We start from the raw sequence: 25,403 nt of genomic DNA on the forward strand, positions 1-25,403 counted from the left end.
TGTTTTGCAGTTTGTTGACGAGAAGGTCCAATGGATGCATATCGACTTAGCTGGTCCCGTCTGGAGCGATAAGAAGAAAAACGCCACAGGTTTTGGTGTTTCAACCATGGTGGAATGGGTGCTGAAAAACTCTACAAATTAGAGCCAGTCAAGATTTGCATCATCATTTGATGGCTAAACATATGAGGGAGTTATAATCTCAAGGGACTCTTGATGTTTGAGTGAAAAAAAGTATCAAGTTTTATGAATAAATTTGGGGGTGAAAGTGATGGAAAAGAAAAAAGCAATAGTAGGGGCTTTGATCTTCATAGACAAGATTGGAGTATACTGTGGCTGCTTTCTTTTCTTCTTGATTGTTGTCTTAAAGTGTCACTTTTTCTTATGGAATGAAAGTTTTATTATCTGTTTTACAAGTGCATCAGTAAGATCTGACTGAGAGACTCAGATTTTATTATATTAGAACTTTCAATCGGTCAACGTGTCCTTTTATGCTGAAAAATGAAATTGTGATCTCTGTTTCTTTACAAGTTAATAGTTATGGCAAATACATTCATGAAAATAAAAGGAAGTTTGCTCGGACTTTTCAAAAATATTATTTGTGTTTGTGTCGAATTCTCAAAAGATATACTACTTTTGGTGGATTTGACACCCACCTATCATTATTTTGAGAGTCCGAACAACATTAGTATAAATATAAAGCATTGTGTTGTAAGTCCAATGTGGCCAAGGATGCAATTTTGTGATAAGGATTGTGTGTTTGGTACGATGAAAGTCATTTTTCAAACCGATGAAGTCATATTCTAGCAAGTTGTAATCGTTGTACTACATCATCTCTTAGCAAGCAAAATTATTTTTATTCTCATGAATGATGAAATTACCATATATATAAAGTCACTTTTTTCTTTATTTACATATGATAGATGTTAAATTCCTTGATTTTTCGTGTGTTTTTTATTTATACTTTGAATCACCTTAGTGAAAATGTCAGCCCTGCTACCTTATAGACAATGATGAATAATACTTACCATGGCTTTATGATTTTTAATTCAACAATCTAATGATGTTTAATTTTAGAAAGGACTCCTCTCATGGGGAAACCTTTACCCTAATGTAAGGTTTTCCGGCACTAATTTGGATCAATCGGCCCCAATATGGATACCGGGTGAATAACAAAAGAATAAACTTTTAAAAGGAGAATTTTTACACTGTAGGTGTAATTTTGTGAGTTGTGCTACCTGTAATCTTAGCGCACCAGCTATTTACTTCATGGCATTTACTTGAACTATGGACCCCACTCTGGAAACGGTATACCCACATTAATATCAGGTCTGATTTCAAAATTGAAAAATTTATCCATCAATATAACCATTAGTTAATTGTACTCCCCCGTTCACTTTTACTTGTCCACTATACTAAAAATAAATTTTCACTTTCACTTATCCACTTTCCACTATACTAAAAATAAATTTTCACTTTCACTTATCCACTTTAACATATCAAGAGAAAGACAAACTTATTTTTTTTTTTTAATCCTTAATATTAATTACTCATTTTCAAATCAATTAGTCGGTTGAGACTGTACACCAATTAATATAAATATTATGATAAAATATATACTTCCTTCATTAATTCTCAAGGGGCATGCAAAGTGAAAAGTGGACAAATAAAAGTGAACGGAGAGAGTAGTAATAGATTAAATGCCTTATCTTCCACTTGTTACGGGCAGCTACCTGTAGTTATCTTTTAGGCAACCTGTTAAGCGAAAAAGTTTATTTACACAATCAGTGTATTAAAATTAAAGCTACAAAAGTATGTAGCAATAAGACTAAACATGAATTATACATCAAGCCCTTGCAAAGCTCAAAAGATTGAGCAAGTCAAGCAAAAGGCATACAAAATTCACTCAGTATCTTCACTAAAATCAGGCTCTGGAGGCTTTTGCAGCTTCATCAGCTCCCTAGCACTCTTAAGATTTCGATTCCTGTGAACGCCTCGGAGAGCGTTAGCTGCAAATCTCGATGCCAAGAACGTCGCGCCAATACTAAAAGAAGCTCCACCCGAGTTGCTACTGGCCCCCGCCAATGCTTCTGCTATTTCTTCTTCTTTTCTTTGAAGTTCCATAAGTTTCCTTTTCGTGAAACGCCTCCATGCTGCTTGGATAAAACAAGCAGCCCAAGTCCTCCAGTGTTGCGAGTAGAAACGGAACGTGTGTTGAACTTGTCGACTATGAAGCTTTCTGAACTGACTAGCGACGAATTTCAACTCGTCTGCGATTAGAGCAAAAGCCTCTACTTCCGTTAGAGCTTTCACCGTACGAGTAGAAGACGGGAGGTTAGAACCTGATTTCGGGTCTAGCGCCCAAGTAAGAAGTTCTTCTCCACAAAAGTCGGATTCTTTTAACAAACTGCGGTTGAAGAAACCGCTTCTCCCACCATCGGTTGTCACACTCTCAAGGCGACCACGTATGACAAAGAGCATTTCATCCACTGGATCTCCTTCTCGAACAAGGTAAGTGTTCTCGATGTACAAACATGGTTTTAGACGCTCGCAAATTGCGTCGAGCAATCTCTCCTCCATATTTGCAAATAAAGGCACCTGAATATCAATAAAAGGTATATTAGTAAAAACAAAACTAAGCAAAAGCCAATACCGTAACAAGCTCTTAACAAGCAAGAGTATAATCAATAGCGGAGCCAGGATTTTCACTAAAGGTATTCAAAAGATGAAAAAGTGAACATGCAGAGAAGTCAAAGGGATTCAACATCTATTATATATACATAAAAAATAATTTTGACTATGTATATACAGTGTGATTTTCCCTCAAAGGGGGTTCATCGCCCCTCCAGCTCCGCCCATGAGTAGAATGGTATTACTCTATTCAAAAAATGAATGCTCAGTCGCTCACTTTAGAAGCATGCTTGGATTGTGGAGGGAGCGTTTTCATTACCTCCATTGTACCATTGGAATCTAGCAAGAAACTAGGAAAACATGAAATAAAAGAAGGGACACTATTAAGACTAGAAGAATACTGCATCATAATCAATTTTTTTTGGATGAAAGCAGAGCATATGCCCAGAGATCTTTCTATAGAAAGGACGGATGTATTTATCATGATGCGGCCTCCGTATTATTGAAGAACTGTACTACCATGACCACTATGAGACCTATGTTGCTCGGATTCTTTTGAAATAAAGCCAAGTGTGTGTGTCGGATCCTCCAAAAGCTATGTATTTTTGGAGGTCCAGACACAGGTGCAACGACATTTTTAGAGGGTCTAAGCAACATAATACTCTCTCTGTCCCAAATTATGTGACACTCTTTCCTTTTTAGTCGCTCCTAAAAGAAAGAAAATTATGTGACACTCTCAAACTTCCGTTTTTTTAGTTTGGATTGGCCTTAAAAGAAAGAATAAGTTGACACCTTTAAGCTGTTTTCTATCTTTAGATAAACTAAGTTAAAAGTCCAATTATTTTTAGCTTATTTTAAGCACAAAATGACTTTAACTTTAAAAAACTTCCAACTTTTACTCTTAATGAGATGATTCATTACTACACAATATCAATGGCTTATTTTAGACACCTTCACATAAATTGGGACAGAGGGAGTATGAGACTAGTTGATTCAAGGTGGGAGAAACAAATATAACAGAAGCAGAATATATAATTTAGTTACCCTCTTCACTAGAGCGAGACAAAGATGACGCTTAATATCTCTCCTGAGATCCTTGGGCAAATTCTGAACTATATTTTCTTCATCCACTCCACGTGTTTCTTGCCACTTGTACTGATCATAGCCCCTAACCCGTTCTCGGAGATCTTGTGGAAGCAATCGATGATGCATCCACTGTTCCGAGTCGCGCCTTCTAACTCTCATCTCCTCAAGTCGAATAGTAAGAGACTGAAGGTATGTCTGTGATAGCAAAATACCAAACTCTTGAGTATACAAATTTCCCATGGATACAAATGCCATTATCAGAAACACTTCAAAGAAATTGACAATCATTATTTAAAAAAAAAAAAAAAAAAACACCTTGTTGAACAACAGATTTGAAGCTGTATGTAATTTTCATATGAGTCAGATTTGATCAAACCAAAGGAGTACATTATGCAGATATGATAGTGCTAGTAATCTGAAATTCCATCCTTTGGCTTGGCGTCTTGTTCAGAATTTCTTTTCTTGAGAGCTTACTTTCCTTAAAGAAACTTTCTTTTTGGTATCATTTTGGAAGAAACAAGAGATGGGAGCCAAAAGAAGAATAAACAACAGCAACATCTCAAAGTATAAAACTCTTAATAGGTGTTTGGACATAAAAAAATGTGATATTTGAAAAAAAAAAAAAAAAGTTGAAAAAAGGTATATGGAAGTTGTAGTGTTTGGACATGCATTTAAATTTAAAAATGTAGGAATTTTGTGAGCGGAAAAAAGTTTCACTTGGAAAACTGGTCAAAACAAAAATTTTCAAATTTGAAACTCGTTTTAAGAAACAATTCAAAATATCAATCCAATGATAACCAAACACTGCTAAGAAATTTCTCTTATTGAAAAAAAAGGAAAGAAATTTCATGTCCAAACAGGTTTGTAGTATTTTAAAAACGTCATGTCAGAAGTATCCAACAAAGATCTATATGGACATGGTACTCCACTATGGTACTTTTCAGTAACAAAGGCATAGCTTAAGATCGTAAACCTCTATAGAAGTCACTAAGTGCGTTATCTTAAATGTAAAATGTCTTAAAAGTACTCAATTCTCATCGAGCCCAAAGTATCATATCAAATATTTTGGTGAGCCAAATTTGCTCTATCTATCCCTGCAAGTGGGGCCAGAAACCCGCAAATACATAATCTGCACTTTTCTGAGCTTAACACTAAGCTCCACGTGCAATTGATCATTCTGATCACTGTTTTTACACAATTTTCTGTTCAGCAACAAAATGACGAGAAAAGTCTCTATAAGATATGTCAGCCCGGAAGCTACATTACTCACAATCGGTCATTACCTGCATGTTACCAATCAACAGTGCAAAGAGAATGAGCCCGAGTATTGCTAGTGCAATTGAGAATAAAGACTCCCCTGGAAATGTGCTAGTTTGAAGTCCCTGTCCAAGGGTACTGCACAAGCAAAACACAAAAAATAGAAATGCCATCATTACAAGTTTACCTAAGGTCTTACCAATTAATGTACAATAGAATTTAAAAGGCAAAATAATGTAAATATTCATTTAATTAGTTTCCCGAACTCTAGTCTAGTCACTTCTTTTCTTCTTCTTCACTCCTCTGGGTAGGGAGCCAAAACTAAAAGAAAATCCTACCAATAGTATTGGTATAACCTTAGTGAATAGACAATATGAAGAAAAAGAAGCATATAACACTGGAAAACATTCACTTAGGTACTTGTCTTACAGACTCTGTAACTCCCATAGAACCCTACAATCTTGTTCACATTTAATTATAGGCTGTCCGGATTCGGGAACAGGGAAACACTACCCTTCCATCAAACCAATTTTAAAAGACAACATGAACCAAAAAAAACTGCCATAATAATAATCATTATAATAAGATTATAGCGCCTGATTAGCAAGAAATTCCCTGCTCTCCTCGTATTCAACCGGAAAAAGCATTTCACTAGAAGTCTGGAACAATTGAATTAGGCACTTGACTTTTTTTTCTATAACCGACAAATCTCTGAAGGCTATTGGTGCACAGTTCGAAACTTGATGGATATGAGTCCATCCCTCACCCCTTCTCCACTTAAATACCATGTTTTTCTCTGTGGTATGATTCGAACCTGTGACATGCACCTAATTCACACATCACAAGTTGCGTTCTTACCACTAGATTAAAGTACTGGGTCACTTGTCTTATATCTCCCCTATAACTCCCACAGAACCCTATAATCTTTTGAGTAATGTTTAACCTAAATATAGTTTAGCACATGGTAAACTACAATGAAGTATTTAATCATAAATGTATACTTCAAACAACAAAACGATTTAGCAGCAATGTGATGGATAATCAACTATAGTTTTTGCTTTGTTTTCATTCCCTAGGCGTAGAGAGTAACGTGAGGAGATCAGAAGAATGTTAACTGAGCGTAAAAGAAGAGTCACCTTAAATTCTGGAGTCCCCACCACAAACAGTAGCAATATTTGGTCACGAACTTCATCGAGAAAACTATGCCAGATGACAAAGCCTGCTTAAAAATTCCAAAATCAAATGGTGGATTGTCATCATCTCCAAAAGGGCATGCTTCATTTAAAACTGATTCGCTGATAATGCTCCAAGCATTATACCCTGTCATGTCTTGATTGCCACAGTACAAGAAATCGGTCTTGCATGTTGTATTATGTTTACAAGCACTTTCCCAGCATGTATCATAGCGTTCTACAGAAAGCAAATACCAAAAGGAGCCAACTATCTGATAAGAAAAAACAATAATGGAAGTAAGGAAGTTTGTTTTTCAAGGAGAAGGAAGAGCATTGTTATAGATGTGAACCTAAGACCTCAAAGAGAAGCCCAACAATGTATTGAGAAATAATATAGTTAAAGTGTGTGACCATCTCATCTAAAAGCTTAAACTGTTAGAGAGAACAAGCTTTTATTTGTTTAATTATGTCTTTAACACGCCCTCTCATGTGAGGGCCCGATTCTTTTTCACGAGCCAAGCACGTGCAAATTTTTGATAATGGTGGCGGTGAGATTCGAACCCAGTACCTCTGCCTGCTCTGATACCATATTGAAGTGTGTGACATCTTTATCTAAAAGCTTAAGCTATGAGAGAGAGTGCACTTTTATTTGTTTATTTATGTCTTTAACAAATACGTGAAAGGTAAAAAGGTTGAACAAGTTAAATGGATGTTAACCAAATTGACAAGTATGTGCTTATTTGGCTTACAATCTAAAGAAGACATTAAGACTTGGCAGTAAAGAGTCCAAAATTCCACCTCAAAAGAACCTTTGCAGATGGTTTTGTAAAGATGAACAATCCAAAATTCCAACTTAGAGAAAAAACATCTAATTTGCATATGCTTTGCAGAACAAGTAAACAATCTATTCTAATTAGAAAATGAGACAACAAACTCTGTATACCGGCAATTGAATCAGAAAACAGATAGCACGCTGCATTTCTTTTAATTCAATACAGCAGATATAGTTGTTAAAAAGTTTTCCACCAATTTGTAATTAATTGCTTCAGTTACAAATTAATTTTACTTTACACATGTGGTTTTAGCTACATCTAAGACAAGGAAGATGCTATTTACACAGATTGCATATTAACAAAGATTTTCCCTCATAAACCAACACAAAAACACAAAACAAGTATTCCCTCCGTCCCAATTTATGTGAAGGTGTTTAATTGGGTATGGGATGTAAGAATGAAAGGAAGATTTTTGAAACTTGTAGTCTGGAATAAGCCATAGATATTCGTGGCTATAAATCATTCTCATTAAGGGTAAAATGGGAAGTGTAAAATTATATTGTTACTAAATATAGAAAGGTATCATTCTTTTTGGGATTGACAAAAAAGGAAAGAGTGTGAAAGGAAAGAGTGTCACATAAATTGGGACAGAGGGTAACATTTTAAAACAACACAATGAATAGGTAATCTTAGCAGAAGAGCTGATAGCAAACACTTCGACAACTTAATAAGTAGCTTACGTGACTAGCAAGCATGTACAACAGCAAATAGGATGCAGCACCAGCCCATGCAGTTTCAGCGAAGACACCAGTAGTTCTTTTCAATTCCGAAGTTAAGGGTATAACTCGGACAAATCTGGGGATATACTGAAGCAAAATGATATAGAGCAAAGCTTGTTTGGTAGCCAGTACATCAGAACCCGTCGCTCTCTGCAGGAATCTCCCAGCTACAATCTGCATAGATCCATTGTAAGTACATATAAGGCCAATGACTATAAAAGCCATGGTAGTTTACTAAAGGAAATAACGTTGCGATTTAATGAGACACCAAAGAAATATAAAGCATTTTTTATAAACCTGAGGCAAGGGAACCACAGCAAGAAGATCGATGATAAAATAGGATCGCAAGTATCTTTTAGCAATCTGTCCAGGATCTATCACAAGTTCACCCCTTCCAAAAACTCGAGATGATGGTGCAATATAAGCTGTACGAAACTGAAGTGCCATGTGAATAAGATAAAAAGCATCAACAACGGTACGAAGCGTTGTGGCAATCACAGCTAGCTTTCGATCAATCTGAAGGCAATTTGACGTGTTATCGAAAACTGGAAGGTAGAAAAACAGTGGATCCACAGACACGGCCAGAATGCATGATATAACAAACAGTTTATTCCACAAGAGAAGGAATTTATCTTGAGGATCAAAAATCTTCTTCTCTGAAACTTTTAGATCTTCAGGAAATACTGCCTTAGAGACACCAAAACCGAGTGTTCGACCAATAGACTTGAGTCCTTCAGATCCTTTTCTCATTCCTCTCTTAAAAGACCTTGACGGGCTGCTAGTTGCATGGCCATTGCGTCTTAAAGCTTCCATGATGAAGCCACATTTATTTACTGCTATGATGCTGACACTGACGTTAGTCCGCAGTCCAAGTAATCCAACCTAAAAGAAAATGTGAAGAAGCAGTATTAGCTGCCAAAGGGAAGGTAGAGATACTCAAAGAAATCATCAGTGACTCAACAAATGGCCATAATAACATTGTTGATGTCGAGCCTCCTTGTCCATCAGTCATAAATTGCTTAAAACGGTAAACAGTGAGGGGTCGTTTGGTTGCTGGTTAAGGAGTAATTATTCATGTATTAAAACCAGCATAACTAAGACCGTGTTTGGTAGTATTTTAGCTGCTATGTATAAAATTCAGCACATCAAATACGGTGTTTGGTTACCAGTTTACAATCCCGCATAACTAATACATATACAAGTTATGAGGTAATCTACGTATTATTTTATATATTATTTTATGCAAGGTCGAAGATGAAATAACTAATACCTGCATAACTCTAACCAACAACCAAACAACCCCTAACATCTTATGTACCCCTAACATCTTATGTGTTATCATTAACTAATAGAAAAATGTCTAGTCCAACTAAAAGAGTGTAGAAAAAATCTTCAAAGACGGCGAGGGTAAGATGTAATCTATGGGAAAGACTTAAAATGCATTGATTTACCACAGAATTTTCAACAGCTCATTGCGCAACAGACAGTATTTAGCCCACAGCTCCGACTGCCATTTCATATTACAAATCAAGCACCTCAGTTTCATAAATTTACCCTTGATTTCACATTAAGGACCAACAACCTCAAATATATAGGAACATATAACCCCCAAACTATATGTGGAAAGAAGTGGACTGAAATAAAGCTTACTAACATTAATAAAAGATGTTTTAGTACCTCACAAACTTTTTTTGCTGCCCATGCAGATCTTGGGACTTGGAACCACAATCAAACATTTTGAACAGTCAAATACATATATAGTAACTGCAATAAAGCAAAACAATCTAAGTTGAAGATTTGAAGTCCAATCTATAACTTTACTCAAATTTGGCCACGAAGGACAAACATTGTCATCAATTCTTCTTGCTTAGAGCAAGCGCCTTGCCATTTTTACATCTTTCTATACTTGCAATAAAGCAACTTTATTTCCAGAATGGAACCACGAAAGGAGCATCATATATTGAGCTACTTCAATAACAATTTCGATGTTCTTTTCTAACATGAAAGAGAAAGGAAAAACTCAAAGTTAAAATAAGTTCAGGAAAGTGAAGAAGGCAACTTGAATAAATTGAATTTTGAAAGTTGCAGATCCTACTTGTTTAAGCAAGTCTTAAGTGCTTTCAAAAATGACAACGGTGCTAAAAAGATTCTAATTAGTCACTTTTAACCACCAATGCGCAAGTTAAAAACGGACCTTTCAATAAAGCTTTTCTGTAACATATCTACCTAGAAGATCCTCTCTCTTGTGGCCGAGTTAGAGCGAGGAGGGAAATCTAGAAGATACAATTCCCGAATCTTCCCAAGATGTCTTGCTCGGTATATTTCTGCAGTTGATGCAGAAGCTACATGAGATCAATCCCTTAAGCTAGCTGATATATAAGAACTTCACTCCTACTGGAGGACAGTTTGAAAGCTGTAAGCTAATGTTTTTAGCCTAGGTTTTGCACAAGTCCTAGGATTTAGCCTCGGCTAGTTTTGGAAATTATGTAAACCTGAATTCTACATAGTCAGAGCACCGCTGGAACAAGTGGTTCCAATTTTCTAACATGTACCCTACTAAACCCCCCCCCCTCCCCACACCAACCCCTCCCAAACCCCACTGACCATGTCTTCCTCTTTTTTTTATCTAGAAATGCTCCAAATGGCTTCTGAAATATTGACATGTACGTGGACTGATAATCGGAAAAAACCAATTACTACATAGTAGTTACGTTCCAATATCATCCTCCCTTTGAATGACTTGAGCTATTTTAATTTCCAAGTCAGAAAGCACAAACCCCATAAATTTTTAACCAATAAAGATTGACGCTTTATTAACCATTTCAACTGCAAACTTGTATATGAATTGACAGAAATAATTCAGACAACAAAAACAGACTATACCATAACCAGCAAACTAGTGAAGACTCGCCAAAAAAAAAAAAAAGGAAAAAAATAAATAAATTCTGTTTGCTAATTTAATGAATAATCTTAGGAAGTGAAGACATAAGAAGGCACAAACCCCATAAATTTTAACCAATAAAGATTGACTCTTTATTGACCATTTCAACTGTAATTTTGTATATCAGCAATTCAGACAACAAAAACAGATGATAGCATAACAAGCAAACAAATCAAGACTCATTTAACTAATCAGAAAAGTCAAAAAAAGATAGAAAAACACAGGAATAATCTCTATAAATTTGTATATAAGCAAAAAAGAGACAAAACCCATAAATTTAACCAATAAAGATTGACTTTCTATTGACCACTTCAGCTGTAAATTTGTATATAAGCAATTCAGACAACAAAAACAGATGATAGCATAACAAGCAAACTAATCAAGACTCAAAAAGAGAAGAAAAAACCCAAAAAAACTTAATTATATTGCTAATTTAATGAATTTCTTTACAAAGTGAAGATATATAGAAGGCACAAACCCCATTTTAACCAATAAAGATTAACCCTTTTTGACCACTTTCAGCTATAAATTTGTAAAAATATTTACTCTTTATTGATCACTTCAGCTGTAAACTTATATGTAAGCAATTTCAAACTACAAAAACATATGACAGAATAACAAGCAAGCTAATCAAGACTCAAACAAGAGAAGAAAAAAACCAAGAAAACTTAATTATTTTGATAATTTAATAAATTTCTTTACAAAGTGAAGATATACAGAAGGCACAAACCCCATTTTAACCAATAAAGATTGAATTTTTATTGACCCCCTCAGCTGTAAATTTGTATATAAGCAATTTCAGACAACAAAAAACAGATAATAGCATAACAACCAAACTAATCAAGACTCAAATAAAACAGAAAGAAACAGAAAGTTTAATTATATAAGCAAAAAAGAGACAAACCCTATTTAGTTTAACCAATTAAGATTGAACCTTTATTGACCCCTCTGTAAATTTGTATACAAGCAATTCTATACAACAAAAACAGATGATAGCATAACAAGTAAACTAATCAAGACCAAAAAAAAAAAAAAAACAGAAAACTTAATTATATTGCTAATTTAATCAATATCCACTGCAAGGTATATAGAAGGCACAAACCCCATAAAATTAAAAACAATAAAGATTGACCCTTTTTATCACTTCAGCTATAAAGATTGACTCTTTATTGATAACTTCAGCAGCAAACTAATCAAGACTCAAAAAAAAAAAAAAAAAAAACTTAATAATATTGCTAATTTAATGAGTTTCTTTACAAATTAGAGATACACATGAGAAGAATAGATCAAGAAAAGGTACTTACAGTTGAAGTCTTTAAGGTTAATCCATCAACTAAGGTGCAAAAGAACAGAGAAAAATGAAAGAAAAAAGTTAAGGGGTGGGGTGGGGAGTGGAGGGGGGGTGGGTGTGAAAGCAAAGATAGTCAAAAAAATAATTGTGAAGATACAAATATGAAATGTAAAGCACTAAAATGAGAAGTCAAAAGTGAGGAACAGAAGAGCATAGGTTAATGTAATGAAATAGACCACCAAGTTCAGACAAGAAATGCAGCTTCCCACCTACCCCACCCCCCAACCAAAAAAAGACCCCACTTTTTCCTAAGAGGTTTTTTTTTTTTTTTTTTTCATTTTTCACTTTTTATTCTTTCAATAGCATATTTTTATGTTTATTTTTTAAAATTTACTTTTGATTTTGCTCTGTATCGTTCTAATTTTATCGAATGTCCGCGAAGGGACCTTTTGATTTTGCTCTTGATAATACTATTTTCGTCCATTTTTTACTTGTTCGTGTTTGACTTGGCACCCCTGTAAGAAGCAATAAATGAAATGAAAATTTTATTATATCACCCCTAGTTATTATAAATCAAATATACTTTAAAAGTTCTGCAACCGCCGATAATTTATTAAAGTTTCCAACTTAATAATTAATAATAAGAATAAAATAGGTATGAAATGATAAATTATCTTGTGATTTTTTTAAATTAAACGAGTAAAAATGGACTGAGGAAGTATGTTCTTATTGCCACGAAATGTCATAGGAGTATATGTGACAAAATATTTAGTTGATACAAAATTTAAGAAAAAAAAAGATTAAAAAGGAATAAAGGGAATAGTATATTTAACACTAAAAATTCCAAGAATACTTTGGTCTGAGCCAAAAGTTGACCTTTTTTTAAAAAAAATAAAAAATTGTGCCTGATTAATACTTCTCTTGTATACTTTTTCTGGTCCATTTTAGTTGTCAAAGTTACTAAAAATAATTAGTTCAAAAATATTTTTTATTTTAGAAAATCAAGATAGAATTAGTAATAATTTTCCACCTTTATTCTTACTTTAAATATGGAGAGAGATTAATGTGCTGAAAAATAATACCATGAATTGAAATCAAATAATAAATAAGAGTATTTAGTAGAATGATCCTTTTTTGGTTAATATTATTAGGGGGCGTGTAAATGGAAACATGAGTCACATCGATCGGAGGGAGTAAATATAAAGTGAAAAGAGTATTCAATTATTAGTATAAATATGGATAAATTTTGAGTAAATGAAATATTACAAATATCTTCATACTACTAGACATGCACACTTATACTATTTTTATCAATGAGATTTCAAAACTTAATTGAAACTTGATTTCATAAAATTTCGAAAATTAATTTATCCAGCTTGAACTTTGATACCACATCTTTTTTATTCTTTTGGTATAAGCATTTCGAATCTTATAAATTATTTTTAATGATTAAAATTTATACTCATTTTTAATATTCTTTACTTTTTTCGTATAAATTTTTCTCATCTTATAATTTGTTTTTGAATGATTAAATGTTAGCAACAATTTCAATAATTTTCTCTAAGTTCTCACATTGACCAATCACTTTCTCCTTACATTGTCGTCGGTGAGCAGAGACTCAGTCACATGGGTTGACTGGAAAAAGTGGTCACTTTCTTAATTCTTTTTTCTTTTATATATGAAGTTAGTTTTACTCATTCGAGCCTTGTCGGGTATGGAATCGTTTTTGTTAACGAGTATTTTATCCTTAATGAAGAATTTTTAAGAATTCGAATTTAATCCCATTATAAGTATCAGACACTCACCTACGTTACGGGAGCCGAATCGAATCCTGTGCAGGAACTTAGGTTAACACTTGTATAATAGCCGGTCATCAATTGAAAGCGGACAAGATGGTGTGAACTTTGATTGGCTTATACCTTCGACTACATATATAAACATAAAGATGAAATGGATGTAAAGTAAAAGAAGATTGTCTGAAGATAATGAACGACACAATAAATGGACAAATTAAAATTAAAGGAATCTATCATTTTCAGTCTTGAGATGACGAGGTCCATCACTTGACAGACTGAAGAAAAGGATTTTGGAAGCACTTCAAAGTTTAAATCCGATTTTCAAGTCCAGAAGACGTCTAAGTAGCCTGGAACTTAAGATGGCTAGACACACGAAAAAAAAAAAAGGAAATACAACCAAGCTACTCTCAAGCATATTAGTATATTCTTCCTATCATTAGTTTCTCTAAAATGATTAGTGTATCTTTGTTATGATTAATGAACAAGTTTCTCTAATATGATTAGTGTATTTCTAAGTTCTGTATTTAGGTCAAAAGTTTGTTGGCTGCCTTAAGGTAAAGTTTTGCAGGAAAGCTCTACCTTCAGGCAAAGTTTTGCATACAAACTCTGCCAAACAGAGTTTTTGCTACTAAAAGCGGCAGGTTTCAAACTCGATAGTCGTCTTAAGTAAATTTAGCGGGAAACTCTAGGACCGGACGGAAACTTCAAGAATTTGGAATATAAAATTCGCCTTTAAGGGAGAACTTTGATTAACTTTATGACAGCGGTCTTAAACATATTTAATGTCTTTGACTGACACAACTCAGTCAAATGTCAACAAAGTACTATGTTCTGTAATCAACAACCTTATTTATTTCAATCATACTAGTAGTGACATCAATTCATATAATTCAATGTATTTGACTGAAAAAATTACTTTACACTATAAATAAAATCTTCTTTGTTCATTAGAATATCACTATTTTATCACCTAAAATTCTTATCTAATCTTGCAAGATTAACTTCTTCTTTTTTTCATCTGATTTTTTATTCCAGACTTCTTTAATTTTAGTAATATACCTTCAACTATATAAAACATAAACAAGAAATGGACGTGAAGTAAAAGAAGATTGTCTGAAGATAATGGACGGCACAATAAATGGACAAATTAAAATTAAAGGAATCTATCATTTTCAGTCTTGAGATGACAAGGTCCATCACTCGACAGACTGAAGAAAAGGATTTTGGAAGCACTTCAAATCCGACTTTCAAGCCCAAAAGATGTCTAAGTAGCCTGGAACTTTAGATGGCCATACACACGAAAAAGGAAATACAACCAAGCTACTCTCAAGCATATTAGTATATTCTTCCTATCATGTTTTTTTTGTTGCTCTATGTAATTTCAGTCGTTTATCTGTAAAATGATTGTGTAATTACTGAGATTTTCAATAAGTTGATACCAAAATTTTCTTTTATTTGTCTACTGATATGCTAAAATAGGATCATCTTTCATCATTTTGAACTTGCATTAATATCCTTTTACTTTAGATATATACCTCACATACATATTTAACAATAATATATATGGAATTTTAAAATTAAATGTTAATAGTAATAAGGTGAGTAATCTGCTAGAGTTGGTTAAATTACATTGAGTACTACTATAACTTAAATTCATTCTATATTAATTTAGCATACTACCTCAAAATTAATAATTTTCTAAGTTAGATGTTCTAAGTTCTCTCTTATAATTATTTTCACTCAACTCCTTGAACAAAACAACTATAGTGATGAAGTTAACACTGACGATACTTGTTCAAATAACTGGAGACTATGCAATATCCAACAAATTGAAGAAGTAAAATGCCTTCTAAAAACAATTTCAATTTAGACAATTGGGATTATTTGTTTCACAACTATGGCACGACAGAGCACATTTACGATGTCACAAGCTATAAAAATGAACCGTTACCTTGACCCTAAATTTCAAATTCCAGCCGATTCTCTCTCTGTTATATCAATGATCATCATAGGAATATGGCTATCATCTACATCCATCTCATTGTGTCATCCATCAGAAAAATTACGAAAATCGAAGGTGGGATCACATTGTTGCAAAGAATTGGAATTGACATGGTTTTTCGAATTTGTCCATGGTTAATTGTAGCCGAGCTAATTGAGAAAGTGAGAAGGAATTTGGCTATAATGCACAATAGTCTTGATAGAGTTGCATCTATTACAACTAGGGGGTGATAACGGTGGGACGCTTTTTGGTAGCTAACTAGCAAATATTATTTACACGCAAATATTATACCGTTGGCAAGTGTTATATTGTTGACATCCATGACTGCATAATTTACATCACATATCAGAAAAATATATGTACATGCCACACTATTTACATGTTGGAAATGGTGGTGTGGTTTTTCTCCCGCATTTTGTCTGTGCTTTGTAGCCTCCTTCTTAGGAGCATTTGGCAAAAAATACCTGTACAGTTATGGAGTAATAAGTAGTTGTGACATTTTCTCCATTACAATCTAAACCTGCAAAGCAAAATTCAGTAATATTATCAGAGAATTTGGAAAAACTTTGAGGAAAGAATAGCCAAAGCCGTCATGAAGCATCCAAGAACTGATGCGGCGTTTTGTTGAGTTTTTGGGCCGAAGGACACGTAGTTGTTTGATTGCAGAATTGATAGACATGTCTAAATAGGTAACGAAAAGGTCCAATATGGCCTTAGGTTGAAGTTTATAGACTAAGAAGCAGCCAAGTCGAGGTCAACTTAAAGTCAAACTTTCCTGATTAAATTTCTTTTAATGTTCAATAATCTAAATAAAGAGAGTCATTTTCAAGTGAACTTAAAATCAGTGGTGATATCCCTGGGAGAAAAAAATACTTACCATTAGGAATGATAGCAGCAGTTCAACAAAAAACTTTTACGATAATACTGTGGCTGCAGGACTTCTATAATAGAACCAAACAGTAGTATTTTCAGGAATTTCAAATTATTTTCTTTTTCTTTAGAGTTAACAGATACAGTGAGTTGAATATATCAATAATCATAATTGAGGAATATCTATGTAGAATATGGCATATTAATTTGGTAGGCGAGGCTTTTATATGAAAGTTTGACCAGAGTAGTTTAAGAGGTAAGAATATTTGCTTCTTCCATGGATCCAGAATATAGTTTTTAAATCAGGGAAGATTGTTTCTTTTGTAGCAAGCAAAATAACCCATTCACAATGAAAAGGGCTGGTACCCTCTTGTCTTTGAGACTAAACAAATACGGCTTTACCTATTCATCAAAATCACAACTTTAAATCATCCTTCTCTGCAAAATTTAAATATCCTTATCTAGGTCCTCTTGAATTATGAAATTATCGAGGATGGATGGATAGAAACCCCAAAGAGCCACCACAAAAAAGAAAATTCGGGAAATCGATGAAAGATAATACATATTACTTGCACCTAAGTTCCTAACAGAGATGGCCATATTTTTTTGCCTTCTTTAGAGCATTATCAAACACAATAAGAACATAAAAGGGACTAATAATATTCTCATCTCTTCACATCCATACATATCTGATAAAGGGAACTTCATGCCGATCGACGATGAGAGTCATAAACCACTCAAAATTTGGTGGAACAAAAGAATACATCAAAGGAAATTTCGCACATACCTGTAATTTGTAAAACCATTAGACATTGCACAAAATGATAATCTTTCTAACGGTCGGGACCTAATTGAAAATGAAGTAGCATCAGTAATTAATGGCAGCTAGCACAATGGATGCTGCAATTATAATAAAATAAAACACAATATAACGAAAAGATTGAAGACTGGCAAGGACTACAAAAGAAAAGCCCATTATGACCTTAAGTTGAAGTCCATTATGACCTTAAGTTGAAATTTATTGGCTAGGAAGCAGCCATGTTGAAACCACTGCTTATTATTTATTAAATTATGTGGTTAGCTCCACAACAAATACTTATGGGATTTGCTGAGGCTTTTAATATTATTGGTCAAATTGAGTTTTACCATAAGGAGTTTACTGAAAATATGAGCAGTGTGGTTAATTCTTTGTTTTCTTGTATAGTGATTGGTGCAAGTTATTTAAACGATTTATTAGTGTACATTTTGCATATAACTACAGGGGGGCACATGGACATCCAAAATGGTCAACAAAATATATTAACGAGGGTAGAGTTGTACTACTATTTTATTGCCAGATTAAGAGTGTTGAATTTGTTCTATTTTATACGTTGCTCGTCAATATTAGTATATACAAGACTAGATTAGTAGTTGATGATGTAATTAAGCTTTATTTTGTTGTTCATGAACTTCATGACATTAAGTATTAAGCAACTTGTGCTTAATTAGTTGCATATTAGTGCATCCAGCTAGCTAGTTGTTTAGTATATAGTACTTAGTTGATTATAGGATATGCCTAGTGGCGGACCCAGAATTTTGAGTTCGGGAGTGCTTGATAATAATAGAGAAGAAAAATAATCTAGCATTAAAAAAATAAAAAAAATAAGGTTCCTAGTGAAATTTGAACTCTTGACGCTTTAGTAGCAAAGCCTCCAGCACCCTCCTCTAACTAAATTACCTATCAGACTTATCACTTCATGGGTTCTCTGTTAACTATTTATATCTGTTTTCTTTATATTTTCTATGCAGCTATATACTCCGTGATTGAGTTCAATGGGTGCTGGAGCACCCAAAATTTGCTAGTGGGTCCGCCATTAGACATGCATAAGTTAATGTTTACTTAGATAAGAGAAGATGAATGTGCAAATACGAGAATTTTTTATCTAATTAATGAAAAGATTTTTTTTTTGTATTGTACTTGTATTATTGGTTTTCACCAACATGGGTAGTGGTAAGATGGTTGGGTCCCTCTATCCTTAACGAGAGATGAATCCTAAGAATGATGTTGGGAAAGCTGCCCCCAATTAATGGGTCCTACAATGCACAATCCTGATTTAGTTAGGCTCCAATGCAAATACCGGACATCGGGTGAGAAACAAAAAAAAAAGTATTATTAGTTTTCTTTTACTATTCTCCTTTTTGATGATGTAATTAAGCTTTATTTTGTTGTTCATGAACTTCATGACATGAAGTATTAAGCAACTTGTGCTTAATTAGTTGCATATTAGTGCATCTAGCTAGCTAGTTGTTTGGTATATAGTACTTAGTAGATTATAGGATGTGCCTAAGTTAATGTTTACTTAGATAAGAGAAGATGAATGTGTACAAATACGAGAATTTTTTATCCACTTAATGAAACGATTTTTTTTTTTTTTTGGTATTGTACTTGTATTATTGGTTTTCACCAACATGGGTTGTGGTGAGATGGTTGAGTCCCTCTATCCTTAACAAGAGTTGAGATTTGAATCCTGAGAATAGTGTTGGGAAAGCTGCCCCAATTAATGGGCCCTACAATGCACAATCCTGATTTAGTCACGCTTTAATGTAAATATCGGACACAGAGTGAGAAACAAAAAAAAAGTATTATTGGTTTTCTTTTACTATTCTCCTTTTTGTGATGGAGTGGCAGTAGGCTAGTTAGAGCAATATGAATATATTTGATAGAGTCCTATCTGGCTTATCCATTTTCATAGAGTTCTTGTGATTCTTCAACTTGAAAGTACTTTTCACTGGATTTTACACTACGATATGGGGAATGCAACATATTAAACCCACACACTAAGGATAAGAAAGAAGGAAAAAAAAAAAAAGGTTATTTTTACCTCCCCCCAACATTTGTTTATTGAAAATAAAAGCAATATAACCAATATATATATATATATATATATATATATATATATATATATATATATATATATATATATATATATATATATATATATATATATATATATATATATATATATATATAAGGATTTAACTATTTTTAACTTATAATAAATACCACTCACAATTTAGTTGATATTTTTTACGTTATCAGTATTCATTCTTAATCTGATGGTGTAAAAATAGAAATTATACAAGTGAGAACCATGGTTAAATATAAAAGATTATAGTGATGCTAAACATATATAGCCAAAAGTATTTAGCTAATTAGATTAAGTTGTTATAGTTTAGAGTAATCTTATCTTTATCATTAATTAAATTAGATCACATCTTTATCATTATCGTTTGTTTGATGTTATCTTTATGTTCAATTTTATCTTTACCTCTTACTAAGAGATAAAGTCTTTCTTGTTTTAGGATTCTTTCCCTTTAAAAGAATTTCCCCCACTTAATGTTTTTCATAGTGATTTATTTGTAATTACATTAATTACAAGTAAAATATGTAAATATATTTTATATCAGTGTACGTAAAATTTGATAACAAGACTGATAACGTCTCCAATATGCCAAACATGACAAAAAAACAACAAAGTAATGCTAATGTCTCCAATAATATGACAAGATTGAACAAAAACCTAATGTCTCCAATAATATGGCAACGATAAACAAAACCACAAAAGAAATACTACTGATAGTAAACAACGACCAACATAATTTGCAGAAATGACTCATTAAAAAAACCCTAAAATGTAAAACTAAGATAATTAATTAACCTATGCAACAACAAAACTTGCCAACATTACAATATAACGAAACCTCTGAAGACGAGACTTACTCAAGTTTTTCTTGTTTTAGGATTCTAACTTGTGCAAGAATTCTACATACCGTTTTTACTAGGTTACACGTCAATACATATCATAAAGATTTACTTATAATTAACTTATCAATAATCAGCGCACAGAAAACTTAAAATGTTGGAAATAAAAAACAAGATTGCACAAAAAGCTAATGTCTCCAATAATGTGCCAAAGATAACCAAAAACCACAAAAGAAATACTACTAATAATAAACAACTACCAACATAATTTTCAAAAACAAGTCATGTTAAAAAAAAAAAAAAAAAACCTAAAATTTAAAACTAAGACTAAATAAATGCAAGAACAACAAAAGTTGCAAACATAACAATGAACCCTTCAATGATCCCAACTTTTAGGCCACCACTTCCACTTGCCGGAGACGGTGCCGGAGGGAGGAATTTCACCGGAGAATCCACCGGAGCCGACGCCGGAGAATGATCCTTTGGTAAACTATGTTGAGGTGACAAAACTTTAACTTCAAGTTTTTGGCCATTTTCACAATGTCCATTTGCTCCACTTATGAAGAAAAATGGGCCTGAATTGTCAAGCAAAATCTTGGTTTCACCATCTTGATATGATTTTATGGGTTGGGCCTTGTTGCAAGTGTTGTAGTCTTCTTCATTCACTTGTAGTACTGAGTCTGAGTTTGGATCATATGTCAAAACTGTAAAAAAATATGAGGGAAACAACAAGATAATTAGAAGGGTAAAGATAAATTAATTAACTTCTTATGGAGGGTGAAATATTGAATTTATCGGATAAGACCGGACTTAGAGAAACGGCTAAATTGTCTCCGTGTTAGCTATAAACAATTTTTCAATTTTCTTGAGCCGAGGATCTATCGGAAACAATCTCTCTACTCCACAAAGGTAGGAGTAAGGTTTGTGTAGACCCCACTTGTGAGAATATACGAAGTATGTTGTTGTTGACGTTGTTGTTGTGAACTATAGGTCACGGTTCGAGCCGTGAAATCAGTCAACAATATCTACATCGGGGTAGGTTGTCTACGTTACATTCACTTAGTGTGGTCCTTCCCTGAACCCTAGCTATGTGAAGGCGATGCTCCCTTTTTATCTAATAATTAAAATAGGCTCATTACTCAAGAAAATGATTTAATTAAGTTAGATATGCAAGTAAATTTCTGCTATCACGTGTTAAATCATATTTTTATAAAGCGATATAATGAATCATGAATCGAAGCTAAAATATTACAACACTGGTGTATTAAACAATACGAAAAAAGTATCGTAATACAACTATTGAAAAAAAAAAAAAAAAAAAAAAAAGAGACCAAAAAATACAGAGAAAATAAAACATCAACTTACTAACATGAAATGAACATATATATGCATGCAATGCAAGTTTTATGCTACTATTTTTGGATAAAAAGGGGTATTTTCCAACATTTTCCAAGAAAATACCTTCGGAAACATAAAACTAACACTACAAAGGTAAAAACAAGAGTTAGCGACGAACTACTTCGGTTCCTAAACATAAAAAATCCATCTCTAATAATTCTATCAAACAAGGGACATGAGGGATTATATAAAATGTTGTTAGTTTTGAGCAATTTAGCAATAGACTAGTGATAGACTATTTTTTATTGTGTTAGCACGGATAACTTCTATTGTTAAACAATAAAAACCTGTCTGACGAATGATACAAAATGGACAATCTAGCGACATATTAATATATAGAAATAATTACCAATATAATCTCCAATCTGAAAACGAGTTTTCTCAGCCCACTTATTAAATTCATCAGGTGAAGAAGGTATCTTCCATGAATTTTCTTTTCCATCAACATCAAACTCTCTTGCTTCACCAAAACGACTTATAAAAAAAGTAACCACAAGACAAGCCAATAAAGAATAATCACAAATTTTCATGGCAACAACTCTTTTTCTCATTTTCAAGAAAATGCAGATTTTTTTAAGAGAGAATTACAAGTGATGAATAGCAAAGAAGGACTTATATATATAAGTTGATCAAAGAATCGTAGGGTTTTGGCTTTTTTTATGAAGTATAAGCTTTTGGTTTTGTTGAGGAGTCTAGGTTCGGATTGACTGAGGCTGTGAAAAGTTGACACGTGGGGATCATGATAAGCCAAAAGGGAGGTTTGGAAAATTTGAATATGATATTTAAGTGGATTTTTTGTCATTTATTTTCCATAATAATTAGCATAAATGATAAGCCGTTTCATTTCATGAGTCTTAGAAGAAGTACAAAAAATAAAAAATAAAAAATCCCGACGTACTTTGGGTGAAATTCCACCTATTGAAATATTTGAAATGTAACTTAGCTGTGTAATTATAACTACGTTAGAACAGTACTATTGAACGTATTTTTGTAAATAAAAGTACAAAACTACAAGCTTCGATTCTCGCATTAACGAAAAATATAATACAAACATATTTTTCTCTTACTATAAATTTTATAGTTTTAGGTATCAACATGAGAGGGTCAAGTTATAAAGGATATAGCGAGGACTAGAACCCTCATGATTTTTAAAGTCGACATATCTTTTCTTGCTATAAAACCTTATCATAGGTATTAATTAACATGTAGAAGGTCAAAATGTATAATGTATCATGAGACATGTCGAAGAAAACATATGAGAGTACTATTGTTTAGACTAATTTATATATGAGGGCGTTGACCATTTACAGACTGGTTATTCCATTAGCCTTTTTATTTGTGAATTATTTCGTTTAATCTTAGCTCATAAATAAGAAAAGTGCATGCATGCATGTTTCATTGTGATCAGCTGCAAACCATCTTGATTTATAAAGAAAAAATACAATCGATACATGCTTAATTTTACCGATCCAGTAGAAAACAACACCAACAACATATCCAGTGTGTTTTCCTAGGTGGCATGCAAACTACTCTTACGCCGTGAAGATAGAGGTAGGCAATTTACGCGTAAGGCCCTCGGCTCAAGTAATGTATAAACAAAGCAGCTTGAAAAAGAAAATACAGGGATAGATAAGGCATAGCTAACGAGCATTCAAGACAAAATAATACCATAATAAAAAGAAAGGGATAAGGCGCGACTGCATTCACACACACTGTTATCTCACCGTTTTATAGGTGGGGTGTTTTCCTAGGTGGGAGAGTGACATAGCAAACTCTCCTTGCCACATGTGTATTTATTTGTTTTCTTCTTTTTTTTTTTTAATTTTTCGACTTACGTGTCAATTTTTTTTTAAAATAAAAATAAAAAAACAATTTTCATTAAAAAAAAATAGTTTTAAAACCCGTCTTTTTTTTTTTAATTTGAAAATTTGATTTTTTTTTAAACCCATTTAAAAAAATAAAAAATAAAAAAACTAAAAACATGGATTAAAAAACTGAATTTTCTTTTAAAAAAAGGATTTTTAAAACCCTTTTTTTAAAAAAAAAAAAAATTGAAAATTTGTTTTTTTTTTAAAACCCGTTTTTTGAAAAAAGAAAAAAAAACGAAAATGATTTTTTTTTAAATATGGAAAAATGGATTTGTTAAAAATATGGAAAACTTGATTATTTTTTTAAAATGTCTTAAAAAATCTTGATTTTCATGATTTCATTTTCTTAGGACACTTTTAAAGAAAATCCGAAAAAATGTTTTTTCTTGCCAAAATGTGAAAAAAGCTGAATTTTTATAAAATTTTGAAAAAATTAATTATTTTCTTAACATGTGGAAAACCCGTTTTTAAAACTAAATGTGGAAGACTAGATTTATTTTCAAATTTTTAGAGAGAGCGTAACAGAGAAACATTCAAGTTTTAAATAAGTTTATAATACCAGGGAAAGGTAACCGATAGTTCGGGGGGTATGGTGCCTTATCCCTAAAAAGAAACAAACAAAACCGAAATAATACCATAACCAAAGTAATAAAAAGAAACAAACAAAACAGAAAAAAGAGAATTCCGTTGCCGGGACTTGAACCCGGGTCTCTCGGGTGAGAGCCGAGTATCCTAACCAACTAGACTACAACGGATCTTGTTGTAACACTCAAGTCATATTTTAGTTGGCTGGTCCAGCTATGAATTTCTAATTATACTAGTTGCGTGACATATAGGATCCCTCAAACCCTTAACTAAAGGCCTCGAGTTTGAAAAATCCCTTGCAGGGAGTTCTATTTACTTAAAATTTGACATACATGACATGTATTCAGACTAGTCATGCTAATGCATATAAATACATGAAAGTTATTACCCAAAAAAAAAAAAAAAATCAAGTTTGAAAAAGCTAATAACGACGTGAATAATTGATAACTCCATTAAGAGATATCATAATCAACGATTAGATTCTCAAAATTTTAGTATTGGTGAACATTCACCATTTATATGAATGAAGCTTGGATTTGAATTGAGGTGGAATAGTACTTTAGAGACTTGAAATAATGAATGTTATTGGATTTCAATTAATGGATAGCAAGAAAAAGAATTAAAAGTGTTCAAATTCAATCTAATTATCCAATTCTAACAATTTTGTGTTCTCTTTTCCCCTTGAATTAGGTGTTTCAAATGATTCCAATTACAATAAGCTTGGATAATGTACACAGTACGAAAGATGGATAGTACATCGCGAGATGTGTAGACCGTTTGTCCCCTAAGATTCACCAGCACCAAACGATGTGGTGGCATGACAAGTACACCTTCACTTGTAATTAAAGGTTTCGGGTTCAAGCCTTTGAAAATTAAGTCATCTTTAGTAAAGAATACTTGACATTCCAAAGTAGGACTTCTTGGCACAAATCCAATTTAATCCGACTTCAAAACTAATATCAAAAGTCAATATGAGGTGATCGTGGTACAGTACACAAGACTCATGATTTAGGAAATCCAATCTTCCGTGTAAGGCAGAAGCCCCTAAAAATGGTACTCAAGATTTAGTACTTCATGGCCTATTTTGAGCTTGAAAGAAGAACCGTTACGCCCCTTTACTTAAGTAATATCGTAAGGTTCCCTCTTAGCGCTTTTCTCAGCCAGGTTCTGTCAGGACTCTTTCATATGCTCAACAAAACCATCAACACAGGTTGT

The 25,403-nt window shown here is 33.0% G+C and overlaps 2 protein-coding genes and 1 non-coding gene across 3 annotated transcripts; all 3 read right to left on the minus strand.

Annotated features, from left to right (window-relative positions):
• Nucleotides 1-1,757: 1,757 nt before the first annotated feature.
• LOC132030799 (probable cyclic nucleotide-gated ion channel 5) lies at nucleotides 1,758-12,062 on the minus strand. Its single transcript, XM_059420549.1, is given in 9 exon segments — nucleotides 1,758-2,595; nucleotides 3,673-3,909; nucleotides 4,998-5,109; nucleotides 6,108-6,415; nucleotides 7,657-7,869; nucleotides 7,993-8,532; nucleotides 8,535-8,577; nucleotides 9,373-9,459; nucleotides 11,941-12,062. Coding segments are annotated over 8 exon segments (2,208 nt in total). The 5' UTR covers nucleotides 9,432-9,459; nucleotides 11,941-12,062; the 3' UTR covers nucleotides 1,758-1,899.
• An 8,430-nt stretch (nucleotides 12,063-20,492) lies between these two features.
• On the minus strand, nucleotides 20,493-22,352 carry LOC132069515 (early nodulin-like protein 14). The gene is made up of 2 exons (XM_059462852.1): nucleotides 22,085-22,352; nucleotides 20,493-21,041 (listed from the first exon to the last, which is right to left on the minus strand). Exons 1-2 carry the CDS (start codon nucleotides 22,284-22,286, stop codon nucleotides 20,665-20,667), a joined length of 579 nt encoding a protein of 192 aa, XP_059318835.1. The 5' UTR covers nucleotides 22,287-22,352; the 3' UTR covers nucleotides 20,493-20,664.
• A 1,933-nt stretch (nucleotides 22,353-24,285) lies between these two features.
• On the minus strand, nucleotides 24,286-24,358 carry TRNAE-CUC (transfer RNA glutamic acid (anticodon CUC)). Its single transcript has one exon. It is a non-coding gene; the product is annotated as a tRNA-Glu (tRNA).
• Between the last annotated feature and the right edge of the window lie 1,045 nt (nucleotides 24,359-25,403).

This window comes from Lycium ferocissimum, chromosome 9 (genome assembly GCF_029784015.1).
Source record: "Lycium ferocissimum isolate CSIRO_LF1 chromosome 9, AGI_CSIRO_Lferr_CH_V1, whole genome shotgun sequence".
Taxonomy (NCBI): domain Eukaryota; kingdom Viridiplantae; phylum Streptophyta; class Magnoliopsida; order Solanales; family Solanaceae; genus Lycium; species Lycium ferocissimum.

Excerpts from the sequence above, each read along its gene's own strand:
- LOC132069515 (XM_059462852.1), bottom strand. The coding sequence starts at position 22,286 with ATGAGAAAAAGAGTTGTTGCCATGAAAATTTGTGATTATTCTTTATTG. Across the intron at positions 21,042-22,084 it reads TCAGATTGGAGATTATATTG|TTTTGACATATGATCCAAAC; the intron begins GTAATTATTTCT and ends ATTTTTTTACAG.